Raw genomic sequence first — 25,374 nt, forward strand, 5'->3', positions numbered from 1 at the left:
TAACATGATCCACAAGTCCAGTCACTAGAGGAATTGCTTGGAACGAGAATCTTCAAATCTACACAAAGGACCTCTGTAATGTCAGGGTAGTCGATAGATTACTCTTTTTTAGTTGCCAAAACAAACAAAAAAAAAAATAAATAAAATCAACAAATTTCTCTTCAGCACTGAAGCTAGAAATACAGTCCATATGGTTATCATTTGGGCTGGCTGGGCATGGGCTTGGGTGGGATTAATTGTTGGGCCCCACTTGGGCAGTAGGTAGATCAAATAAGGCATTAAGGCCTTGTTCAGACTGTCAGGTCAAATTCAATTTTTAGCCGATCCAGATTTAACGTAGATGGCTCTTTTGCAGTCTTTAACAGTCACAAAACACAAGAAATCTGGCTGTCCATGACGCCACTCTGCGCGTGAAAAACCCAATGCGTCTGCGCAGTCAATATCCAATCGGTTCGCTGCCCGGCTGCTTCCTCAGCCAAGCGCCTTGACAGCTCCACTGCCCCGTCGACGACTCTCATGCTTAACTGGAAACACAGTGACAGTTTAAATTACTTGCGCTGAAGCCGGTTTCGCTACCTCATCAGATCTTCACATCGCAACTGGAAATAGCGAATTAGTGCCTGGCCGTAGCCATAGACATATGGTCGTTAAATAAAATAAATAAAGAAAGAAAGAAAAAGAAAATAAAACTGCTTAACGCGCTTGCGAGGAACGGAGCGGTAAACAGCGTCACATGACGTCAAACAGTACACGCGCTGGGCGCCGCCTCCATTTGACGTCATTGCTACAGCAACCCTCTAGATGGGTCAATAATGTGGCTGTCTGAACAGGGCCAGATTGGATTTGGACACTTGCTAAAAACTAGATCTAAAACTAAATCTGGACAGTCAGCCCGGATTTGAGGAGGACTCCGATTGGAATCAGATATGTCTGCTGTCTGAACACAGCTCTCCAAAACAAAACAACTCCAAAAATATTCAAAACAGCATGGGCGACTGCCTGGCCTATACTTCTTTATAATTAAATACGATTTTCTTTAACAATAAATAAACGCACGCAAAATATATATATTTCAAAATAATGTGTATTAATTGGACCATTAATGGGCCATTTCATACAAGTTTGACAACGCAAGATCAATATTTAAACCTCGAAAAAAGTGCTGCGGGAGAACCCCTTGCCTTTAAACCAATTAAAGGAAGTCTGTCGCCCAGGAACATTTTGCTACCTTCACCGTTTCCTGCTTGTGATCGTGGTTTGTACAAAATAAAGCTGGTTAAGAATCAACATAATGAGAAAGAATAAGCTTCTATACACTGTGGTAATAAATCAGGAGATTTGTTTACCGCATGATGTTAACCAAAAGGTTTTTTTTTTTAGGACAGGACTAGCCAGTTTGCCAGTGTTTAGCGGCGGCTAGCTAGTAGCTAGCGGGGCTACCGTGGCGGGCCTTTGCACAGTGCTCACTGATTATGACAGCCTGTTATAACTGTATAACAGTTGCTGTTCCCCCCATAATCACTTTTCAACAGACCAAGCTTACCTGTGTGTTGTTTTAGCAGGCAAAAAGTAGCTACTGTGCTTCTGACGTCTCTTTGTTTCATAGACCAACATCTATGCGGAAAGATTGTCTAAAATCTCACTCATGTACTTTCTAGAGAGGAGAATAGTGGGTTTTTATTGTAAATTGGTGGCAACTGAGCTTGTTACCACATTAAGGAATTAGAAATGTGGGGGTGTATTTTTTATTTTTTTTAGACCTGCTTGTAGTTGTCTTTGCAGTGCTGATTAAGACTGACTTGCATTGTCACATGAAGTGCCCGTTGCATTTGCTTTTTGCAGGTGGCTTAAATATATATATATATATATATATATATATATATATATATATATATATATATATATATATATATATATATATATATATAAATATAAACTAGATGATTTGGGCTTTATTGTGATGTTAAGAATGAGGGTTGAAGCCGGATAACACCGGACGGGCAACTTTATAACTTCTACACCAAGTATCTATCTAGTGGCGTTTAGCCATGTTATTGCAAGCCAACTTTTATTCAGCAAATGTATGCAACACGCTCACATGTGCGTGCATGTTTTTTCTGGGTTCAGCAGGCGAGCACTTGATGGGTGAGGCTCGCAAAAACGGTTCTTGTGCACTCAAAACACGCTTTTGTGTTTAAAATGTCCTCATAAGCGCTTGTAATTGAAGCACAAATCTAACATCATACTGTGGCCTCAGCCAGGATCCCTTGCAGTTGGAAATTGTTTTTTTTGTTTTTTTATTATAAATCGTTCAAACTCACACACACATGCACACGCACACACTTGTGCTGGGCTTACACTTAACAATTTTCACAATTTCAAACTAAAAACTGAAGTCAAGGGTTTTACTGAAGTCACATCATGTTTTGATCATCTTAATCGTTTGGTGTAAGGTGTATTATATCAGTCTTTCAATATTAATATCAAATGTGTTGGACATTAATCTTTCAGTCTACATGACACAACCAACAAGCAATAGGAGAGCTCTAACAATGCTAGAAACGGGAAACTTTGCAGAATGGATGAAGGGGAAACACCGGCGAAAACACGACTGCTCCAAAGAACATGGGCTGTCCAGAAAGAGTGGCTGTGGTCAGGACAGCCTAGCCTGTCTCTAAACTCTTGCAAATGGACTGACATCACGAAGACCAAGATGGGAACATTTTGCATTGTGGGAAAAAAATGAAAGAATCTAGTTGTAGTCTTTTAAATAGAGACCCTGCAAAATGTACAGTCTTTGTAAAATCTCAGTCTGAGATTAGGCTGTGACTTCAACCATTAACTTGTCTTAAAATGTGAGTAGGTGGGGGAGGATCGTTTTACAATAGTATTTTCCAAATTTAGTTGCACGAATTACAACATCTGTGCACTCAAATTGGTTGCAGTCCAGAGTTCTGAAATTATGTTTGTGCTTCTGATTGTGTTTAGGCCAGTAGGCGGGCCTAATGCCTTACTAATGATAAATACATCTATCCGACAAAAATGACAACAAGGAGCAAGAAGATGTGCTTGTTAAGTGTGCTGCATTGTGTTTTGCTGCTTTAACATAAGCAGGCCACTGACAGCAGAAAGCAGCTCTCAACTCTTGGGGTAGGGCAAGTTTATACAACCAAGAAAAAAATCGCAAAGCTTTTTGTGATTTAAAAAAGTTTCACATACAGATGTAAAAAAAATATTATTACAGTGTTCACAAGTGAAAATATGTAATATGCATGCCACGCTAATAGTTGGCTACGTCACACTAAGTACTTCTGCTATAGGACTAAACACTTTTTGTAAATGGTATACATACCCTTAGTCAGCATATATGTGACTTTACAGTTGATATTAATAAGTGATGCTTCTCCACTGGACACATTAACTCTGCCATAAATGTACATTTTGCTGGAAAAGCATTATCAGCACAAATACTATATAATGCTATGTCCACGCACATCATCTGTATTTCCAAATAAACGTTTTCTGCTTTCTTGTTTTCAAGAAAGCACTGAGCACTTGTATTTTCACTTCAGGCTTCAAAAGCTGTCAATTCAACAAAAGAGCAAAATGACCAAGTTTTTAATCAACTTTGAAATTAACATCCCTTCAATAAACAATTGAAATGTGGTGAGAAATAGGATAAGAGGAGTGCTTCTGTCAGTACTAAAGACACACATTAATCTAGTTTCTCATCAGAAAATTAAGATGAAATCCTGCTTTCGCACTGCTCAAGTCTTCAGGAGGTCACTTAAAGATGAGGACAAAATTGTTGGTGCCCTTCCATTAAAAAAGAAAAGAAAAGACAAGCTTGTTGAGACTGGGCTGCACATTTCGCTCCAGAATGCCTTGATAATATTTCTACTAATCTCCTCATGTTTCCCCCATGAACAAGTGATGAAGCCGTGTCTCCGTAGAATAACTGCTGCAAACAGCATTGATAGATTTGTCTCTGAAGTGAACAAAACCACTGGCAGGAATTTTCTGAGCATAAGCTCGGTCATTCTTTGCATGTCAGGAGAATCAAGCAAACAGTGCTCACTTGGTTCATTGTGCTCGGTGAGAGGAGACAAACTGCTGAGAGTCACATGATCCATCCCCACAACTTAAATTTCTTAGTTCAAGTCACGTGGGAAATCATGTCTGGCTTGGAAGCATTCAGGACCACAGCTAAACAACTGAAATCTCATTCTGGTGTCAGTTAAGCATTTGTTTTATAATATGTAACCATTCTGATATAACTGGAACAAACCTAAAGTGAAAGCATGCATTGATGTAATTGTCAGCATTTAATTAGCATGGTGTGTATTGCTATAGAGTCAAGGGTAGTGGTGCCATTAGCTTTTGGTACACTTAGTTATACTTCACTTTGTGTCACAACTTCCACTTCCTGCTGTAACCCAATACCGTCAATGTGTCTGACAGGAGCCTGGGAAAAACAACCAAAATGCTTTCACTTTTTATCTCCCACCAATGTGTATGTTTCACCACTTTACAGTGCCCTGCACATTAGTGGAAGCGCTTCTCACTAATCCCTAATGTTTGTCCTGTGGGGAGACTTTTGTGTAATGGTCTCCATTACATTGTATTGCCAGTAATCACCACCACACAAAACAAATACAAGCAAGAGAAAAAGAAGAGGCCAAAACTGCATTTTTTCAATGCATTGACCATGAAACATGGGGAAAAATGGGCTCAGCTTGCGAACATCACATGACCAAACCCAGAAAATAGGTAAGCCATGATGGTTGCTACGTGATAATTTTCATATTGCACAAACACAATATTAATCAGAATACTGTGTTTAGACTAGTGGGGGTGCATAGAACATATTATTGTAAAGAAGATTTTTGACTTGATTTCCCCTTTAAATTAAACCAGTGTGAAATTCGCAGTCTCTGGGGTAGTGGTACATCATGGCGCTCTGGCCACCCACGATGCAGCTTGGTCGGCCACGCATGCACTGTCAAGACGTGGGCGGCAGGGGAAACAAAACAAACCCAAAATTCACCCATCTCAGCAGCCGGCCATTGGCGCGGGGCAAAAGGCTGCCTGGCCGCCATGGGGTGCCGTACAGGGCGGAGTTGAAAGTGTGTGTACCGCTGGAAAGGAACCTTAGAGCTCGCACTTATTAGGCATGTGTGTATCCGTCACTGATTGGCTCTCGAAAGAGGTCACTCGATGAGCACAATTGTACTTTTTGATGGCAGAACCACTATTTTTATGTTTCACTGCGTTTCAGTTTTTTTTTTTTTTTACATCTATACCACTTAAGGATGACAAAAGTGTCCTAGTTCAAAATTCTCGAAAGAGCTAGAAAGACCTCTGTATTAGACTATGTCAACAATTCCCAAACCCCCTTCACGAACTTTTAGGTGAGTAAGGTCGTCTTTCAAATCCAAAATCTATTTTTTCCTATGCTTCTGCCATATAAAAAAGTATACTTACTTATGTACACACATTTCATTTATTATTATTAAATGGTAAATGGTAATACGTCAGCTAGTGCAGTGGTTCTCAATGTTTTTTTAGTGATGTACCTCCTGCGAAATATTTTTTCAGCAATGTACCCCCAACCAGCACAAAGCATTTTGGATGAACAAAACAAAACCGTGCTGTGCCATCAGTGTCTGGTTTTAACTTTGACCAATATACAGTCCCACTATGTATCGGGGGAAAAAAGCAAATAAGTAATTATTTGTGAATAAATAATTGTGCAATAATTATCAACATACCGTGCCCTCCTTTAGGATCATGGGACAGGTTTATTTTTCAAAACAAATAATTCAGTTAACTTTAAATAGCAGAAACTGAAGAAGAAAAAAAAATCAAGCTGGTTTCTTGCATAGATGCTACTTTTTAAATATATTTTAAAATCCCACATATCCCCCTGATGTGTCTTCACGTACGTGTACCTCTATTTGAGAACCACTGAGCTAGTGGGTATGAGTGATTCCCTGGTCTGTGCACCACCCAAACGCAAAAGCAGCTTGTGGGCTGCACAGAGAGAGTGTTTTGTTTTTTGTTTTGTTTTTAAAGCAGATTGAGAAAGGGGGCTTGAGTGTTGTGACATTCAAGAACAAACTCTGATCATTCATTCCTTTCTCAGTTCAGGTCAGTTCATCTGCGAGCACGTACCACGTGAGAACCTCCGCCTCATAAAGTGTAACTAAGCCAGGCCGCAGATGAGATGGCAGGCTTGGTGGGCATCTGCACACCGGCAGGGCGAGAAGAAGCGTGCTGCACGGTTCTAGCTAATTACAACTTAAGTCAGTATAACGGTTAGCTGTATATTTAATAGGGCTCTCCCTATCAAATATTTGTAGGAATAGATTATTCTATCGCTTAGTCTATCGATCAAAGAGTTGGGTACAAATTATTTTGCATAATGTATTGCAAAATCATTTTTCCCCGATTACTTTACAGTAAGGACGAAACAAAACCAAATAAACAACAATTAAGCAATAACAAACGAGGGAATGATGTACTCATCAACATCAAGGTTTTTGAACGGAAGAGCAACTTATTGGGTGCTATTGACTACACATCTGGGCTTCAGGTTCAACTACACGTCAATCTAAGGTTATTCATTCTATGACTTCAAATAACAATAGTTTGTGGAATACATTAAACTGACTATTACAGTATTTTGCTCATAAATTGATTATGACCCAGTTATGTCCATAACATGTGAGAAAATTTTGGAAAATGTTGATTATTGTTCTCTCGCCAAAATAAAAGCAGATGTTTGCAAATGTGTTATATTGATCAACTCTTTCCATACATAAGACGTATCAATACGTCATAAAAGTTATAGTCACCACAAAAACAGCCAGCAGGTGGCAGCAAGTTTAAGATCAGCCACTATTACGCAAGGATCTTTTTGCAGAAGAAGTTTAGGTTGGGACTGGGAGTATCGTGTGTCACTAGCGTGGTGTAGTAGCCCAGAGGCAGCTGAGAGGGGGTATAAAATAAGCGATGGGCAGAACAAAACAGTTAACCCTGGAGGATTGCTTTTTGGCTTTAAAAAAAGCATCATTCTCATCAAAGCATGAAGGCAGCGATCGAGTTGCTGCACGTCAAGGAATGACGCTTCGTTCGTTGAGCAAACAACGGGCAGCCGTCGAGCAATGATCCGCGGGGTTCACGGCTCCATGGACCACTGGATGCTGCGGCAGAGCTGGAGTCAGACCAGCCAAAAATATTTTTTATGTGCAATAAACTGTTATTTTGTGATCAAAGGCACTTTTGGGAATGTAGTTTTTGTTGTTTTATAGCAGGAAAACATTATTTAAACGTTTGAGCTGTCACAAAAGAAAGAAATAGTAGTGTTAAAGTCAAAGTTGTGCTTGAAATGTTTGTTTTACAAAACCTTTTTTTCTAAAAAAAAAAAAGTCTCAGGAATTAAAATTTTGACAAAATTTAGCTATATTCTAACACTGATAACTGCAGAATGGAAGAATGGAAAAATGAAAGAAGAGAGTCTACTCTTTCTTTTGGTATGTTACATGTTTATATACATAGCAATAGAACACATTATTCTGTGGGCCTTGTAAAATCAGTCAGTCAGCTGGTATTGAAGGGGTTGCCCCAATAAAAATGGCTGGGATTCAATGAGTTAAATACAAAGATAATCTGACTGTTTTTATGAAGAACTACAGATATCAGAAAACAGATTTGTACTATTTTAAGATAAACAATAGCTCTAAACGATGAATCAATTATCAAACTTCTTGTCGATTAATTTGATGATCGATTAACCCATTAAGGCCTAAAACGCCAGGCAAAACATTCCTCTAAACCCTATGGGTGACCTTAGAATCACCCCCGAAAACCTGAAGTTTTCCTGGAAATCCAACAATATTGTTAATGCCTACTATATAATCCTGAAGCAAATATAAACATAACAACCATTTCAGATCTTACACCTGTGGCGTTCACACAAACCTAAGTTTAGTATTATAAACCTTCAATATATATATGTATATATATTAAAAAATAATAATAATAAACAAACTGTGTCGCATCTGCGGGTATATTTACCTTCAACACTGGAGTGCAGTTGTAATAACCTCGGGGGATTGAGAGGTAATTATTTGTCATCCATTCCATTACAAAGCCGTCAAAATTTTCAACATCTTCATTGTCTCCAAAGATATTTCTTAACAATATGTCACTGGTGACTGGTTACACTGATTCGAAGTCCTCCCGCGCCATTGTGATTTATTTTATAACTCCCGCAAATCTGTGTCAGCAACGAATACTTGAATAAAATTCCAAGACATGCTACGAGGCCCACGTCACACTCTTGCGTATATTCTGACGCATTTGATTGGCTGAGAGACCAAGAATTGGTCAAAACAAAACAAAATGACGTATCCGCTCTCCCGGCTTTAAAGGTAGAATAGCGCTCCAGGCTCTTGTGGTAGAAACGCGCTCCCGGCCTTAATGGGTTAATCTTGAACACATCGAATATTGTATTTAATAATAATAATTTGTTTCATTTATTTCTCCAGCAGTCTGTCAAAATACGTCTAATGTTTTATAAAAATATATTTCAATAAATATAAAGATTTTCCTAGCATACTTGTATTGTTTTGCATTAAAAGGGAAAATGCCATGTTACAGTTATTTAACTATCATGCAGTGACTTGACTGGTCCAGACCACTTAACGTCAAATTACCAAAATAAATAAATAAATACAAAATTGGGCTCTTTGTTACTCCTGAAATTCAATAGGTTGACACCAAATAAAAACCTGAGAGCACAGACCGCATTGTAAAATTAGTCATATTCAGTGAATTACCGTACATGATGATGATGGCTGAAGAATACTCTTTACATTATATTATAATACAACTAAATTGAATCGTCAGTGCTGGACATCAGATGAGCTGTGTTAAATTTGCAATTCTGTTCTGTTCATGATGCGACACCACACCATCCCCATGAATCCTATCGCCCTTTTGTGTCACCATGGGAGACAAATACACAAAAGAGAAAATGACTGTGTGCTCAGGTTGTTCTTAATAATCTCCTTGACAACCAAAGGAAGAAGAACCTCCTCTATTTCCCTCAAATACACCTTATCTGGCTGTCAATTCAATATTTTGTTGAATATTTTTTTCCCGCTCTACGGCTGAAACTTTGGACAAGATGAATCACTTCATCGGAGTGTAAACAACTGAGAATCAAAGGGGAGCAAGAACAGTGTGTCATCATGTGGCCGTCATGAGGCTCGACGCATGACATGGGCTGAGCACCAGAGTGGAAATGGGATTTTACAACTCATGAGTTCCTCGTAAGAATGTTCCAGCACATCCAGCCATTAAGGTTAAAATAAACGTACGAGAAGTGTGCACAGCCACAATTAGATTTGCAGTGACTGTTTACAATAGTAGATGAAAATGCCGTCTCAGAAGTCTGCAGTACAAAATTACTTCTCAGCAAACAATAGCAGCCAGCAGATCACTAAACAAATGGGAGAGAGAAAAAATAGATCCATTAAAAGCAGGTATTGCATTTAAGTAGAGGTCAAGCTCATGGCATGTGGAAATAAGTATTGTAACACTGATTTGCTAATTCAGCAGTGGGTGCTTTCTTTGTAGAAATTACAATCAAACATTAATGATAGGATTATTTATTCATGCTTAAATGCTTGACGTAGTGCTGTTAAACATCTTTTTGGATTTACGCTGAGTAACGCTGCAATTTGTTACATTATTGATAACTGTCCTCTGGCATCATTGGATATTTATATGGCCCATTTTCTTGTGTAGGCGACTTTTAACCGCTGTTAAGTGCAAAACTTCTAGATCAGGGCTGAACAAATTCAGAAAAAGAATTCTGATTTCTCCGACAGCTATTGCAATTTCGATTCACATTTTTTTTCCTGGTCAAGCAATGTTTGCTATGTATAATGTGCATGTATGACAGAAACGTAGTATTATCATACCATCAAAACATTTAATGCTAGTACTCTATTAATGTAAGGACACTAAAGAGGCAGTGTGAGCGAGGCAATACTTTTAAATAAATAAATAACTACTGCTTGCTGTCATACGCGTAACTATGAATGTAGTAGTTGTAGTAGTAGTAGTATTTAAATTTAGTCACCATACAGTAATATACTCCACCAATGCACACACTAACAAACAGTCATATACTGAGTGCCGTAACAGAAATGGCACAGATAGATGAAAAAGACATACCAGTATTTTTTTGCTGAAGGAACCAGCTTCCAAATGTAAAGAAGAAAAAAAAACTTATAATACTATAAAACCTCGTAGTATGTGCAATACTATATGTGAAGATATTTTCTCATCAAAATTGTTTTAAGTTGTAGTTTACACTAAATAAGAGTCTTCTCTCTCTTTTAATTTAAATTGCACATTTTTATGCAAACATACAGTATAGTATGTCTGCTTTTTGTACTTTAAATAAATTTAATAAGATAAATATAGTCCCTGAGCAAAGCTAAATTGATTACAAAAATAATCATAATAAGGATAATTTGAGACCGATCTTTGTGTAGGTCTCAAAAGTCAGCACTATAGGGTTTTGCTGTACTTATTATTTATTTCCACTAGACACTGATTAATTGACCTGATAATTGGCTGTTCATTGCCAGCTCGACTTCTGTGAAAAGTGTAATGTACACCAAAGCACTTTTTCTGGTGTTTGATGACAGACACAACATTAGCTTAGTAATAAGCATCGGCTTCTTGTGCTCTTGTTGGTGCTCCTCCTCCTCAGTTTGCGAGCAGCAGCTCCGAGCTGATTGGTTTGCGTGACCTGTCACGGGTAGCATGTCCCTTCTGATTGGTGAGCTTTGCGGGAGAGGAGCAAGATGCCGTTCATGTATGGGATAGTTGATACAAAAGATTCTGGGTCAATTAGGAGCGCTGCAAAAAAAAATATGACGCTTTGGCCCATCACTTGATCGCGTTTGGAATCTTGATTTTGAGCAACAACAAAAAAAGATAAATCGTTCCGCCCTAGTCAAAATTGTAAAAAGTGGTGCCCAACAAAATGGGATGCAGTTGCTGTTATGTCAGAGGTCAGCAAGGGTCACAGACAATGTCTTCATGATGGCTGCCAACATGGCTCAATTATATTACACAACAATCAATGATGATTTGTGCACACAACTAACTACATACATTCTCACGCAGCTACTAGCTCTATCCAGGGTCAGTATGATACTGAGTGTGAAAGCTTTTAAGCAAACATCTAAGAGAGTCAGGGTAGCGGTCGGGTGCACAGTCAGCGTTTGGTAGGATGGACTGTATATTATCACTGGGCTTTTATTTACTGTCTGGGATCGGAACTGGGAATGCTTTGTTCCAGTGAGTTGCGCCGCTATCACTTCCAGTGTCAAGGAGAACATTAAGGTTGCAGAGAGCAACGGTATTATGGCACGCCAAGTTCAAACATAGCTCTCTCTTTTAACAGAGGAGTCCACGTGTCATTAACCCTGGGCTATCTATCCTCTGTCTCCTTGTTCTATGGGCTGCAACGTCTTTGAATGCAACTGCAGCATTGCTGACACAAGCCCTTAACACAGCTCCAGTTCTGCACCATACCATCAAGTCCAAGCGCCTTACAGTATTGTGATGGTTGATATTAACTGCAGGTGCCTTCCCACTTAAAACAGGGGTGTCAATCTCAGTCACACGGGAGGCCAAAGCACAACTTAGGTTTGGGCTGAACAGGATAAATATGTATTTAACAGAATATAATTAAACGTTTTAATGAATCAAAGCAGACTCATTTTGTAGTTCTCAGATTGGTCTTGGTCTCGAGACCGGTTATGAGACCACTTTTTAACGATCTCAGTCTCGTTTCAGAATCAAAGGCATTTCAATAGTCGTGTCTTGTCTCGGACAGGGCAAACTCGGGATTTTTTTTATCAAGACCAGTTGAGACCAGGCCAGGGTGCTACTGTGATCAGTAAGAAACATCAGTAAAAAGATGCTTGAGCGCTGCACTACCTTCTCTTTTGTAATTAACTTTGGTTTTTGGTAAGGCGTTCATTTGTAAAGAGACATATAAGCAGAAACTCTGCCAGTGTGTCGGGCAGCCGGAGATGGAAATAGACCGTTACTAGCACGCAAGAATTGTGGCTTGACGAGGGATATAAACGTCATTCACCATTCAGGTACCGTGGATAATTCTCAAGTTATAATTCCTTGATAGGTTTGCAATTTAGTGGTGGTAGGTCCAAGACTTTTCTTAAGGTAGTGTTTGTTGGTTGGATAATGTTGACGTTAGCAAGATGTGTAGGCTAGCGAGTTGATTACTACTCAGCCGAGTAAATAAAACACAAGTAGGAGTCTTGCTACAACACGCAGGTACATTCGGAAATTAATGGGAGCACATTTGCTACACTGCTAATCACTTAGATTGTGTTGATTTTGTACATGATGCGGCTAAGCTCATCTGATTCTGGTGCCTCCCAAAAAAAAAGTGAACAAGTAGGGTTGGGCGGGCAGTTAATTGAAATCTAATCAAGATTTCGATTTTAGCTTCTCCTTATCATAAAAACATTATAATCCAAAAACAAAAACTAATGTGCCAAATGGCGCAGTGTGTGTTTGCAAGTTCCTACATTGTGAAAACAACCTGAATGCACCATGTTGTTTGTAGGGGTAGGAATCTATAGGTACAACTAGAGATGGGAATTGATAATATTTTTACGATTCAGATTCTGCTTAACAATTCGATTCTTTTTTTTGGGGGGGGGTTAATAAACAAGACTAGCAGCATCCACTTTTTTATGTCTTAATTGTATCTATAAACTAGAGACATGTTTAAAAGTAACATGGCCTTACAAACCCAACAGTGAAGTTTTAAGAGGTCCATATTCGAGGACTCCTCAATGGGGTGACATAGGGTCCCCAGAGCTAAAAAAAAGAAAGAAAGAAAGAAAAACGATTTGAAAATAAACATAACTACATTTTTTTTTAATCATCTTCTGTAGAAATTTACAAAATACAACCTATATTATTTTGTGAAAATAATGTCCAACTCCAGTAACATTTCAACACTAATGAACTGAGCACTCAAAAACTCCTTTCTGCCTCAGTCAAAACAGACAACCAGTAAACTGGTGTGTGGCTCCCGTGAATTGCCTATGAGCAAAGTCAAAATGTTTGGAAGTAGCGAGTGTTGCTTCATGATTCGTTCTGTACGTCTTTGCACGTTTTGCAATCCGGCGCCGTTTGGTGAGATATGGGCTTTAGCATTAACAGTTACTAAAGGCACGTTTCACATAAAGGCAAACTCGCGCTAATATAGTTACTACCAGTACCTAGAGTGTTGATAGGAGAGAATGCACGAAATGCTGGCGGCCGACAGACAGTCATTGCATGCTGTGTGTGAAATGTTCTTGCATAGTGGTAGTGATTCCTCCTTTAGACGAAATATCCAATTTGCAAATATTGCACGTTGCCCTGTTGTTAGCTTTTCATGGAAGATGTCAACAAACTTTCAAGCGTGGCACCATGTTTGTTGCTTGAACCGTTTTTCGATTCTTATCCCGAGGTATTATGGATGTAACGATATCCAAACATGGTGATACAATATTATCACAATATGAACCTCACGGTAAGATAATTATCATGATATTGTGGGGAGGATGGCGATATTAACTATTTTTCTGCCACGAGAATTCAATGTCAAAAACGGCTTGGTATAATTTTTTCTTAGTACCGGTTCTTTAAAAAATAAATACGAGACAGCCCGTCAACTCTCTTTTAAAGGCAGGTACACATACCACAGACCGACAGAGCAACAGACAGGTTGTGACGCATTTTTGACACTTTCCTTAAAAATAAGTGGAGTGTAAATTATTTTGTTCCCAGTTTGTTGTATTTGATTACGCATTCGACTAATAGGGAGCGGAATGGAGAAGAGCAGAGACATGCACGCACACTCAAGTATTGAGTTACATTGAGTCATTGGAGTGACACTGTATTGCCAATATTTAAAACGGATGACATCAAATGCAGTCAAATACAGTACTTCAAGAATATGGCATGCAATGTGAAAGCACATACAGTATAAACATAAATATATACAGTATGTACATAAATTAACATATATACATCCCAAAATTTTGAATTAATAATAAATAATTTGAAGTTCTTTTGTCAGTTTTAATTTCACTGCTTTTGCTGATGTTTTAGAGTTTTGTCGAGGTACCGTTTCAGTACCGAGGTATTTTATGCAGGTATAGTATCAAAGTCAAAATTGTGATATCGTGAGAACACTAGTTTTGACCAATCAAGGCTACAGATGAATATGTCGTCTTCGGTCTCGTCTTAGGGAAGAAGAAAAAAAAGCACAAACACCTTGACCAGATAAAAGTGTACGAAGCGCCTCTCGCTATTCAACAAAGAATGAGGAGTAATTCTGCAAGAACAGAATTAATTGCAGCGTCCATTCGTCTGTTAGGTTTGTTTGTTTCCCCACGTGATCGACGCTTCTTGGTTTCATCCTGCTCTAATTAGTCCAACCTAAAAAAAGGTTGGTTGCAAACGTATCAGCAGGAGCGGTACAAGATGTATTCTCCAGAGTTTGTGAACTCACAAATACCGCGAGAATTCAGCTGGCTGGCAAGGTTGCTCTTTGCATAAAACAGGAAGAATGTGTGTAGATCCTGCAATGTTCCTTTGCACACAGAAGAGTGCTGCACTCATGTGATTCACTCTTTACTACACACAACAAATTTATTGGGTTAAAAACACATTCCTGATCATTTGTCAAAAATGTTGTAAGTAATTTACCAACCAAAAGAGGATCCAATGTGTAGTCAATGGATCACAGCAGCTATAAAAAGGGTGAACAACAAGACGGAGGATTTACTTGTGTAGCAATCACTTCATATCAAGTGAGTCAATTACTGAATCAGTTAGTCATGTAGATGTAGCTTAATTGTATAGTGATTAAATGAAGGCCAAAGACGTGATGGGGCACTTTGTACATTGTGGCTAAATCAGCATATGCTAACTTGCCTAAAGCTAACCTCGTAGGAGGCTAGCTTCAGGCAACCACACCCAAAATGTGGGAGAAATAATATCTTTCATTTTTTTTCTTTTTCTGCAAGAGCTCAGTATTGTTCATTTGACATGTCATCATCATTGCTCTCCTTTTTCTTTTCTTTTTTTTTTGTATGTGGGTGTGTGTTTGTGCGTGTGTGTGTGTGCGTGCGTGCGTGCGTGTATTCATTAGTGCACCTAAAACCTATTAAAAAATCCCATACCGTTCACCTAAACCGAACACTTCAGAATCCAGCCAGAGTCGCGGGGCCGTCAGGAGACCCGAAGAAGGACCAAAGAAAGGAAAGTGAAGTCCAGCACCGACCAGACATCACCCACCAGGCCACTAACCAGAGTCCTTCACCAACCCCAGAGACATCTGAATTCCAAAAAATCAGGGAGACCTCAAGGGCCCAAAGGAGAGACTGAGGAAAGGTAGGAAGGACAGACGAAGCAGAGTGAGAGCCACTGACACCAGCCTCCACCGATTCAATGACCTGAGGAAAAAGCAGATTGTGTCTGAGTTTGGATAGATGCTGGTGTGGTGGATCTGGCATGCATGAAAATCTCCACCAAAGAGGGGAGCCGTCGACCCCCGCCAGGACAGAGCAAGCGCAACACCTCAGGGCCCCCCAGGCCGCGGCAGCGCCAAAGGACGACCCCCGGGCCCCGCAGGGGCCACCGGCCGGAGAGCAAACCCAGGAGCAGGAGCGCCCCCCACCCCAACGCGGCCCGCGCCCCCAACCCAACGCAGCAGGACGTGTATATATAAATAAAAAATAATAAATAATATCTTTCATTCGTTTGTGCTGCTACGGTTTATTAGATATTACACAGGTGAATTTAATAACTGACCAACACCATAAAGACTTTTCACTGCATAAATGAAGGCGGCGGTGGCGGCCGCCGAATTAGCAGACACTAAGTTGCTAACGTACCTAAATAACACTACCAAGACTTGCGTGAAACTGCTAACTGCGATGGCATTTTGACCATACATAAAGGGAAAATAAATTGTGTAAACTTGCAAAGGCTATGTATGATCACATTTGTAAGCACTCACCAGTGTAAGAGAGGGGGTAATTCCATGTAGCACTTAGCAGCGTTGCCCAGTTGGGGGGGAAAAAAAGTACTCCTGACACTTCATCGGCAAGGGTAATATCAACCAACCTGTCCACCACATGCATGTAGTGTCAATGCTCTTGGGCGGAAAGTTAACGGATAAACGCTAATTTTATCCATCCTCGTCATTGTAGTCTATTAACGATAGGGTGTGTCCTCTTTTGGGAGGACAGACCATTTTCTTACATCCTGTTTGGGCGTGCGGGGGTTTTACCAATTCATTAAAATGTCCGGTTGGCATTGCGTGACTAATAGTAGGTGAAGTACACTGTGCAACTGTGACTGGTACCACAATTTCAAGGTCCTTTTTGGGGGGGAAATGGGAATATGGTCATCCTAATTAACGAGGCACCGTGACTTTTCTGCCAGAGGGGGCGTATTCAGAGAAATAGTCATGTGACGTCTGGATCTCTATGGCAGCATTTGCGAGTAAGCCTTGAATGCAGAGCGCAGTTCGAGGCGTGCCTCAACGCCAGGTGGATCGAAACGTTTGATTTCGCCCACACGGATTTTCAACCTAGAAGTGCCTTCTTTCTTTCTTTGTTGTTAAACCTAACCCTAACCATATCCCTACCACATAACGATTACAATATGTTTTGAACATTTTATTGAACAACGAAAATTAAAAACTGACCAAAAACTAAATATTAACCTCAACCATCCAGGGACATGTAGTACTGCACTTCCGCCTCTTCCGTTTAGTTTGTGCCGCCCCAGCTGACTGAGACTTGAGTGTTTGTAATTTTCGGTGGTCCTTAACTCTTTGACTGCCAAAAACGTTAAATAACGTTTAGTAAAATCCTACGGAGGAGCGCCAAAGACGTTAAAAAACGTTCACCAAGTTTTTTGGGTTTTTTTTTTGGAAAGGGGTGGAGGAAAGCCTTGGCCAGCTGTGCTGAAAGTATCAAGCAGATCTAGTTAGTATAATGACTATTTTTGGCCCCTAGATGGCAGCGATGACTCTCTTTGGACAAGATCGGGTAGGCGTCAGTAGTAGAAGACGTGAGGCGGAGCTAGAGTGCTGAGGGGACAATGGCTGAGAAAGCGAAAATGGCGACCAGTGGCAAGCAGCTCACGCTTGATCGTTTTTTTCAAAGAAGAGAAGCATCAACCAGTGATAAAGAGCACATTGATGACGACGATGATGATGATGGTGACTCCGAGGTTGACCCCGAAGTTGGAAGCGTTGACGCGGCGGCTATGATCACGTCATAAAGCCTCACCGGCTAGCGATGCTAACGCCGGAAAACGCGGAGCACAACCGAGCACTTCTGCTCAGGAGGACGTTCAATCGGACGACGAAGAGTGCGCCGAGTCCAATGCATATTCATCGGAGGAGTGGGTACAGTCTGATCACGGAGAAGACACTGGTTATGGACTACGATGCCACCATGAATGGAGCGGATAAGATGGATCAGAACATCTCTTACCAGCCGGTATAGGAACTGAAGGACATGAGGAAGCCAGACGTAACACCACCGTAACGTCACCGTATCATGATCCTGAGAGTAGACTTGATGGCAACATGGCCAAACACACACTTGCTATTCCCCGGAGAAAAAAAAGCCAGCAAAAAAGTGTAGCGTCTGCAATCGCAGTGAAACTAATCTGTTGTGCAAATCCTGCTGCGTCCCCTTGCACGCAGGGGAGTGTTACAAAAAGAAAAACTGTATTTGAAACATCCACACAATTGTAAATAGTACCACGGTTGCACACATTTGTAAATAGTTTGCCAAATTGTTTTGTCAAATTGTTACACTGCTGAATGTAAATAAACGTATTTTGCTATCAAAAAACACTTTTTCATTGTTGGCGGTAGTGTTTTACAGAAGTAAAGCACTGTTTAGGTGTTTGTGGCATCATTCATGGGAAAAAAAAGGTGTCAAATTCACTAGAGTGCATGAAATAATATCGTTTCACAAAATTTTCTATTGTTGATTACTGAAAAACGGAATAAGGTAGAAACAAGCTTTTTTTTCATTTGGTAGTATGTGTGTTTCCATAGTCCAAACACAAAATTTTCTGTGGACATTGAAAGATCAGTCAAAATGCTTAAATCGGCTGGCACCCACGGCATCCCTTTTCTGAAAACGTCTGGCAGTCAAAGAGATAATGTGTGTGTTTTTTTTTATTTTTTTAATAAAAATCCCTGTGAGCAGAGTCAAACGTTTAAGTCCACCCGACATTGAGGCACGGCTCGAACTGCACTATGCATTCAGGGCTACTTGGCATTTGCTGTAACAAATATTTAGCTTCTCCTACAACAATACATTTACAAAAACATATTTAAGCTTATCTGATTTAGCGTAACCTGTATTTTAATACTTGAAAGTGCAATATGCAGCAGACAACAGTGGCTTTTAGTATTAGTATATACTCTTTTTAATACGCGGATCGATGCATTAAAAAAACAATTATCGTTCCCACCCCTAGTTGCTTGTGCAGTAAGCATGTGACAAATGTTATTCTGCCCTCCCTGAGTCTCACACAACAAAAATAATTACACACATCGTAGATTTAAATATAAGGGTTACTTTTTTTTAATTTATAAATATCAACTGTGTGATAATGCTCAGAGTCAATGTAAAATCCCATTGACAGGTTAATAGAAAATTAGCAACCAGTTCTGGGAGTGACAATCCTTCAAATAATGAATATTCACAACCAAACGCACATGCACACAGCAGGAACAGACAGTATTTATTTATATTTCTCGTTTTTTATTGCTATTATTTGACTTTGTTAGTAATGTGTTTGTTGTATTTTTCTTCCAATTTATAGTTGAAGTTGGTATTGTTGAATAAATACCAAGTCTTGGAATCAATGAATAATGGTGTTTATTAATTGTGATTAAATAATAATCAAAATAATCATGATATTTTATTATTTCTATAAATCGCCCATCCCTATTAAAAAGTGGCACAGTTGATTAGATTAGATTAGATTTATTGTTCCCCGTAGGGAAAGTCATCTTCGCTGACTGCTTACAGAGGGGACATCATTACACATCAGACAACAAAAAAATAAACAAACAATAAAGCACATAAAAGACGATCCAATAGCAGACAGGGTGGTCAACGAGGCCTGCTGTTCAGATGCTGCTCTTCCCAATGCGAGCCCTCCTAAACTTAATTGTTTAACCTGTGTCCTGAAGGTAGTGGACTCTAGTATTGATGAAGTGGATGGGTGATGTGTTGCACTATGGCATTTGTTAAGTGAGTAATGGACCTGTTGTTGAGTGCTAAATACCGGTATTTAGTAGGGGTGTGCCAAAAAAAAATTGATTCTGATAAGAATCGCGATTCTCATTTAGTACGATTCAGAATCGATTTTAAATGTCCCAAAATCGATTTATTTAAATTATTTTATAGTGTCTTTCCTTTGTTTGTGTGTGCCTTTATTGGGAGCGCTGTTCATGTTGTACCCGATTTGGCCACTGAGGGGCAGTGTGGTTCCACGCGGTCTAATACACTGTTAAGTTGTAGCCACATTAGAAAGTAGAAGGAAAAAGTCACAATCAAATTATTCCAATAAAAGTTTTTTTTTTTGCAGTGTGGAGCCGTTCTTTTGAGTAATAATATTGCCATGAGTAGCACGCTAATTAGCGTTAGCAAGTCAGACTGGAGTAGATCATTACAATTCCTTGCACATCTATAGATTGAAGCAAAAATCATTGTTAATCAAATCATTTAGAATAAAAAATCATTCTTAATCGAAAATTGATTCTGAATCGAATCGCAGACCCAAAAATGGGAATCGAATCGTGAGACATTCAAAGATTCCCACCCCTAGTACTTAGACACACTTGCCTGTGACCATGGAAATGAAAACATTGCATTCTATGTCAGACTGACCTGAACTGTACTCTCGGGGCTTAAAGGAGTCACTACAGAAGTAACTTTGTGGATGCTCAGCTCTTCTTTTCTTACATTACTAATGCTGTATGCATTAGGATTAAATATGGTTTGCAACTGCATCACACCTGCTTTATCAAACTAAATCAAAGGAGGACAGCAACCAGTCAAAGAGAAAAACAGATGAAAGACAAGCTTAGTAAGAACTTGTAAATCCTTCTGTTAAATAGGTTAACCCTGCTGGTGGGTGTTAAATCATTAAGATCAACCTGTTGCTGCTTCCTTGTCTCATTATACAATTTCAACAAGTAGCAGTCCTTCTCAATTTAAAACAAAACAACAACAAAACATTTTTTCCTTTAAGGCTGCATTGTATTGAGTAGGGACGTTCACCTGCTCATCATGTGGCTGCTGACCCAATAGAGAAGCCTCAAGCACTCAAGCAACTCCCCCCCGGCACACACACACATCTCCTATAAAATAATGGAAGACTCCACAAGTACTATCATCTAGTCTGCTCATTAATTATTGACAAGCAGACAGCGCCAAGGAGTGCATGTGAGCCACCAGCCTCCACCTCACCTCGCTACAACTCCATTCCCTGCCCCGGCGTGCATGACGTCACAAAGATATCACTGTCACTGTAGCAGCTTTTCATGTTGAAAACTTTATGCCAACGACAAGGTGCAACAGGTGGAATACAAGCAGCAGAAGGCCAGTGATTGGCTCGGATCCGTGCCCCAGATTAAGTGTGTGAAGGTAGTGAACACCAGTAACCCTTTAATCCCCAAGCAGAAGGAGTAGATTTATCTTCCTGTCCAGGAATCGCGATTAGTCAGGCACGGTGGAATGCTGCTTGGCTGCAGATGCACACCTCGACACAGAGGTAGGGCAGTCATAACGTTTAACACACTGAAGCACCCTCTTGTTGCATCCATGTATGTACTGAGAAACGTTTTGAGTCAATGTACAGTATCTTAAGTAGAACTAGACGAAGTGCATTTTCTGGAAAAATTGTGTGGATATCCTGAAAGCCGAATGCTAAGATTTGAATGCATGTGGAATGCTTATGAAGTAAACAGAGATAAATTCCTCCTGGTTACTGGATAATGCACTTTACCAACTGTATCAGACTCCTGGTAATGATGAGTTATATGTATGGAAGTGGGCGTGGAAAGTGATACTTAGAAAAAGTTCAATGTCTGTCCAATTTAAAATGAATTTTGAAATGTTGATATTTAACAATCAATTGTGTGAATACCGTAAGTAATGAGAAATCGGACGATATATACTAGGGCTGAACGATTATGGAAAATAATCGAATTGCGATTTTTCCCCCCGAAAATTGCGATTGCAATATCATATGCGCTTATTTTTTTCAAGGTCCTTTTCAATGAATTTTTTTACCCAACAAAAAGTTAATTACAATAAACAATATCAGATCTATTATAGATTACAGGACCTTTAAGACAAAGGCAAATAAAGCCATTATATCACAGTTTTTTTTCTACTACAATTACAGTTATAGTTACGATTTACTACTTCAACATATCCAACTTTTCATGTTGCATGAAACATGGACACATGCTAAAGTGTAGGCAAAGCAAAATCATACCTGCTTATATGACGTAACATTTTCCGATTTGATTTAAGAAAAACACTAGGATTCTGTAGCAATCGTTGTGGGTGGGTCGCGGGTTGCGCGACCATTGTCCCATGGTCTGGACAATCCGTGAATGCAACACAGACTTTTGTTTTGGTAAGATAAGCGCGTTCGTAGCTGTCGTGTTCTGGCGTTGTTACGGCTGACAGTTACTTGCAAATTGTCATTAAAGAGTTGTTGTTTGTTCGCCGCTTGGACTGATTAGTTCACCAACGCTACAGTACATGCACATTAAAAAAGGCGGCCTAATTTTCATTCATGAAATCGGATGACACAACATATGGCCACATACAGACCTATTTAACCTCAAAATTGCACTTATGGTGGCAGGCTTTAGTTACAGCGGTGACGTTCCTGCCTCCCTCTTTCTCTCCTTCTGATACGTTTCAATGGGCATTTAAATCGCAGCCTTTCACGATTACTAGGGGTGTTCGAAAAAATCGACTTGGCAATTTATCGCGATATTACAGCACGCAATTCTCGAATCGATTCGATATGCGGCCGAATAGATTTTTAAACATCAATTTTTTTTATGAGAATATTCACCAAACGTCTTACTTAGGGTTAGGATTTACACATTAAGCATGGAAGAATGTTATATTAATGGAACATTAAGCCTTAATATTTTATTTAGGTGCTTTTCAAACATGAAACAGACTGCAACCTGTTAAATGCAGTGGCTCAGTTATAAGCCTGGATTTTCAGATAAATAAATACATTTCCATACAAGTCTTACAGTGTACAAGTTTTTTCAAAATTTAAGTTTTTAAAAAATTTATAGATTTGCATCGGAATTAATGGGTATCGAATCGAATTGTGACCTATGACTCGTGATACAAATCGAATCGCCAGGTACAAGGCAATTCACACTCCTAACGATTACGTAATTGTGTTGTCAAACCGCGATTTAATTGCAAATGCAATTAATTGTTCAGCCCTAATATATACCTCGTGAGGGGTGAATTTTTGAAGCAAGTTGAAATTTGAACATTTAAATCGGAAGAATTATGCAGGAGTTGTTAAACGTCAAAAGAGTGTGGAGAATAAAATGAGATTGAATGAGACAAATTTGTATAACTCCTGTGGAGTCTGCACAAAATTAAGATTATTAATTTACAGTTGAACACCATCGTCAGGCCCTAAACACCGTTGACTCTACTAGTTTGTGAATTTAAAGTCTTCCCAAACGGTCTTGTTAAAACCATTGCAGGGAAGATGGGATACAGTAAATGGGAGGAAGCGAGACGGCAGCACGACTGGCCCTCAAGTGAGTTCATTCATGTCACATTTTATTGTCATTGGAGATTACAGTGCATACTACACTTGAGAAGTAATCTTACATAACCATCCTCTGCTCTTTCTAATGGGAGATGGTGGCAATTGGAGTGACTGTTATGCTGTAAATGGGCAGCGAGTGAGCAAGGTGTACTGTATTTGTAAGTGAATTGTAAAAACAATTCCCACTTTTTCTCCAGATGACCTAATGAAGGCAAATGCAGTACATAAAGTATTATCTTGCTGTCTCCCATGTTCTGACTTCTATTTCATGAAAGCACCCTATTGACAAAAATAAAAATGCTGAGTCTTATCCCTCTAATAAAAAATTCAAAGTTTTCCGTGCTTACACCGGTATCACAATCAATTTAGCCTCAAGCCATTTATCTTGAGCTGTTATCCAGATCAATTACACAAGCAGACCTCATCAGCATCGCACAACCAATCAGTCACTGTCGTGTCTCAGCCTGGGTTCTACTATGTAGCTCTATTTCAGCTCTCATGCAGCAGGGAGGGATTTCATTTTATTACCCATTAGCAACAGTTGGGAGGCCGGAGCTGAGCCTCAGCTGAGCAAGGAGCTCTATGACTCTCGCTCGCTCGCGGGTGCAACACATTAGTGTGGAGCCTAATGCAAGAGACATACAGGATGGTGGCTCCATTGCAGCCCATCGATTTGACGAGCAGGGGGAAAACAAGTGAATTACATAATTCATGTGACTGTTCCATTTGTAGTCCTTCTCAAATGGGAGATGTCGCATAATATATTAGACTGCATTGCATAGACTCACTTCTGCAAGAAATAAGTAGTTTATATCCCAAAAATTAACAGCACATTTTTAAAAAGTGTATTTGCGTTCTATGAAACTCAGTTATGGGACTTAATGGCTGGAGGACATCTTGAAAGAGCATGATAACCTGCACTTTGTGGCTGAATGCCTGTTTCTCTGTGCAAGTTCCAACTCGTCTCAATATACAGCATTTTCAACAAAGGGTGCATCTGCTAAACTTTGCTAACTTCCGAAAGATTAGTTCACACAAATGTTGGTATTATAATCAAAAACATCTGCTGTGTGTTGACATTGCAAGCATTGACAGTTTAAAAAAGAAAAAGAAAAAGAAGGATATAGGTATTAAATCGGAATTGGGCACTTGATATGCAGAGTAAATCCAGCCAAACTGGCTGCTTGGTTATGAAGACACTGTTTGTTGAACCTCTACTTAAATACAATACATTTTCAATTATGAATGGAACTTCTCCTATACTGTAATTGTACAAAACCTATAATGACAGCAATACAAAATGCTGTAGAAAAGAAGTTCAGCTTCAATCAGGGCTGGACTGGCACAAAAATCTATAAATTGCTAGCTATATTCGAAATGGATTAATGGACTGGTCCTTCTAAATTGTGGGACAGTCTCTTGTGGTAAAATGTACAAAAATTCATTTAAAATGATTGCATCGTCCCCAAAAGAGGCTGGCCTACCGGGCATCTGCCCTGAACGCCAGATGGCCAGTCCAGCCCCGGCTTCAATCGACGATGACAAGGTTTACGTCCAGAACAGTTTCCTATAATATTCTTGTGTCTTCATATCGCGAGTGAAACTTAATCCGAATGAGTGGTAGAAAGCATCAATGCTGCTGTGTGGTATAGTCAAGTGTGCTTGTGTTTGTGTGTGTAAAAAACGGGTAATACACTGATGGCATAGGTTATACGGAACTTACATATCTGCTGATGAGGGTCCGGAGTGTGCTGAGGTCCAGCCCCATCCTGTCCTTCTGTCTCGCCCGGCAAATTACACTTCTCTTCTTCTTCCCGTCTCGTTCTCCGCACGAATGGCGCTACCTTGTTCTTAATTCTCCTCCCGGGTCCATTACTTTTCTCCCTTCTCTTAGTTTTGGACTTAAAAAACAAAAACAGCGCGCACTCACCTGGAAGGGCGACAAAAAGGCGGCTAAAAGTTAAACTGTGTATTTCCCTGGCTGGACGGTGCCAAACGACACTGTGACATCCGCCTCGCCGCCGCTTGCGGGCGTGCGCTGTACTTTTCTAATCTCCTTTCCTCGCGCGCCTGACAAAAGAGCTTTTCTCTCGTGGGCGTCACGCGCAACCAGGTGTTGTTGGCGCATGCGCTCTCGCGTGCTGTTAGTGCGGAGTTTCGCTACCGTCAACTGCTATGAAGTATTAAAAAAAAAGAAAAGAAAAGAAAAAGAAAGAACACAGGGATGGAGGAAGCAAAGAAGCTCAGAAGTAACTTTTTTTCCTCACTTAGTGACTTTTCAATTGTGTTTCTCAGCGGGTGTAATCCCCCCCCCCCCCTTTCTCTCTCCTTCTCTCTCTCTCTCACTCTCTCTCTCGCTCTCTCTCTCCATCCATCCAC

At 39.8% G+C, this 25,374-nt stretch overlaps 1 protein-coding gene across 10 annotated transcripts in view; it reads right to left on the minus strand.

Annotated features, from left to right (window-relative positions):
- Positions 1–25,113, minus strand: part of atp11a (ATPase phospholipid transporting 11A) — a 73,306-nt gene extending 48,193 nt beyond the window's left edge. For 9 of the 10 annotated variants that reach the window (XM_077552084.1, XM_077552077.1, XM_077552109.1 and 6 more), the window contains exon 1: positions 24,719–25,113. In XM_077552084.1, the coding sequence (XP_077408210.1) occupies positions 24,719–24,763 (45 nt within the window). In that variant the 5' untranslated portion in view covers positions 24,764–25,113. Of the gene's footprint in view, positions 1–12,874; positions 12,943–24,718 lie in introns of all 10 variants that reach the window. The other variant, XM_077552069.1, reaches the window with a different exon arrangement.
- Positions 25,114–25,374: the final 261 nt, after the last annotated feature.

The sequence above is a fragment of the Vanacampus margaritifer genome, chromosome 1 (assembly GCF_051991255.1).
Source record: "Vanacampus margaritifer isolate UIUO_Vmar chromosome 1, RoL_Vmar_1.0, whole genome shotgun sequence".
Lineage (NCBI taxonomy): Eukaryota > Metazoa > Chordata > Actinopteri > Syngnathiformes > Syngnathidae > Vanacampus > Vanacampus margaritifer.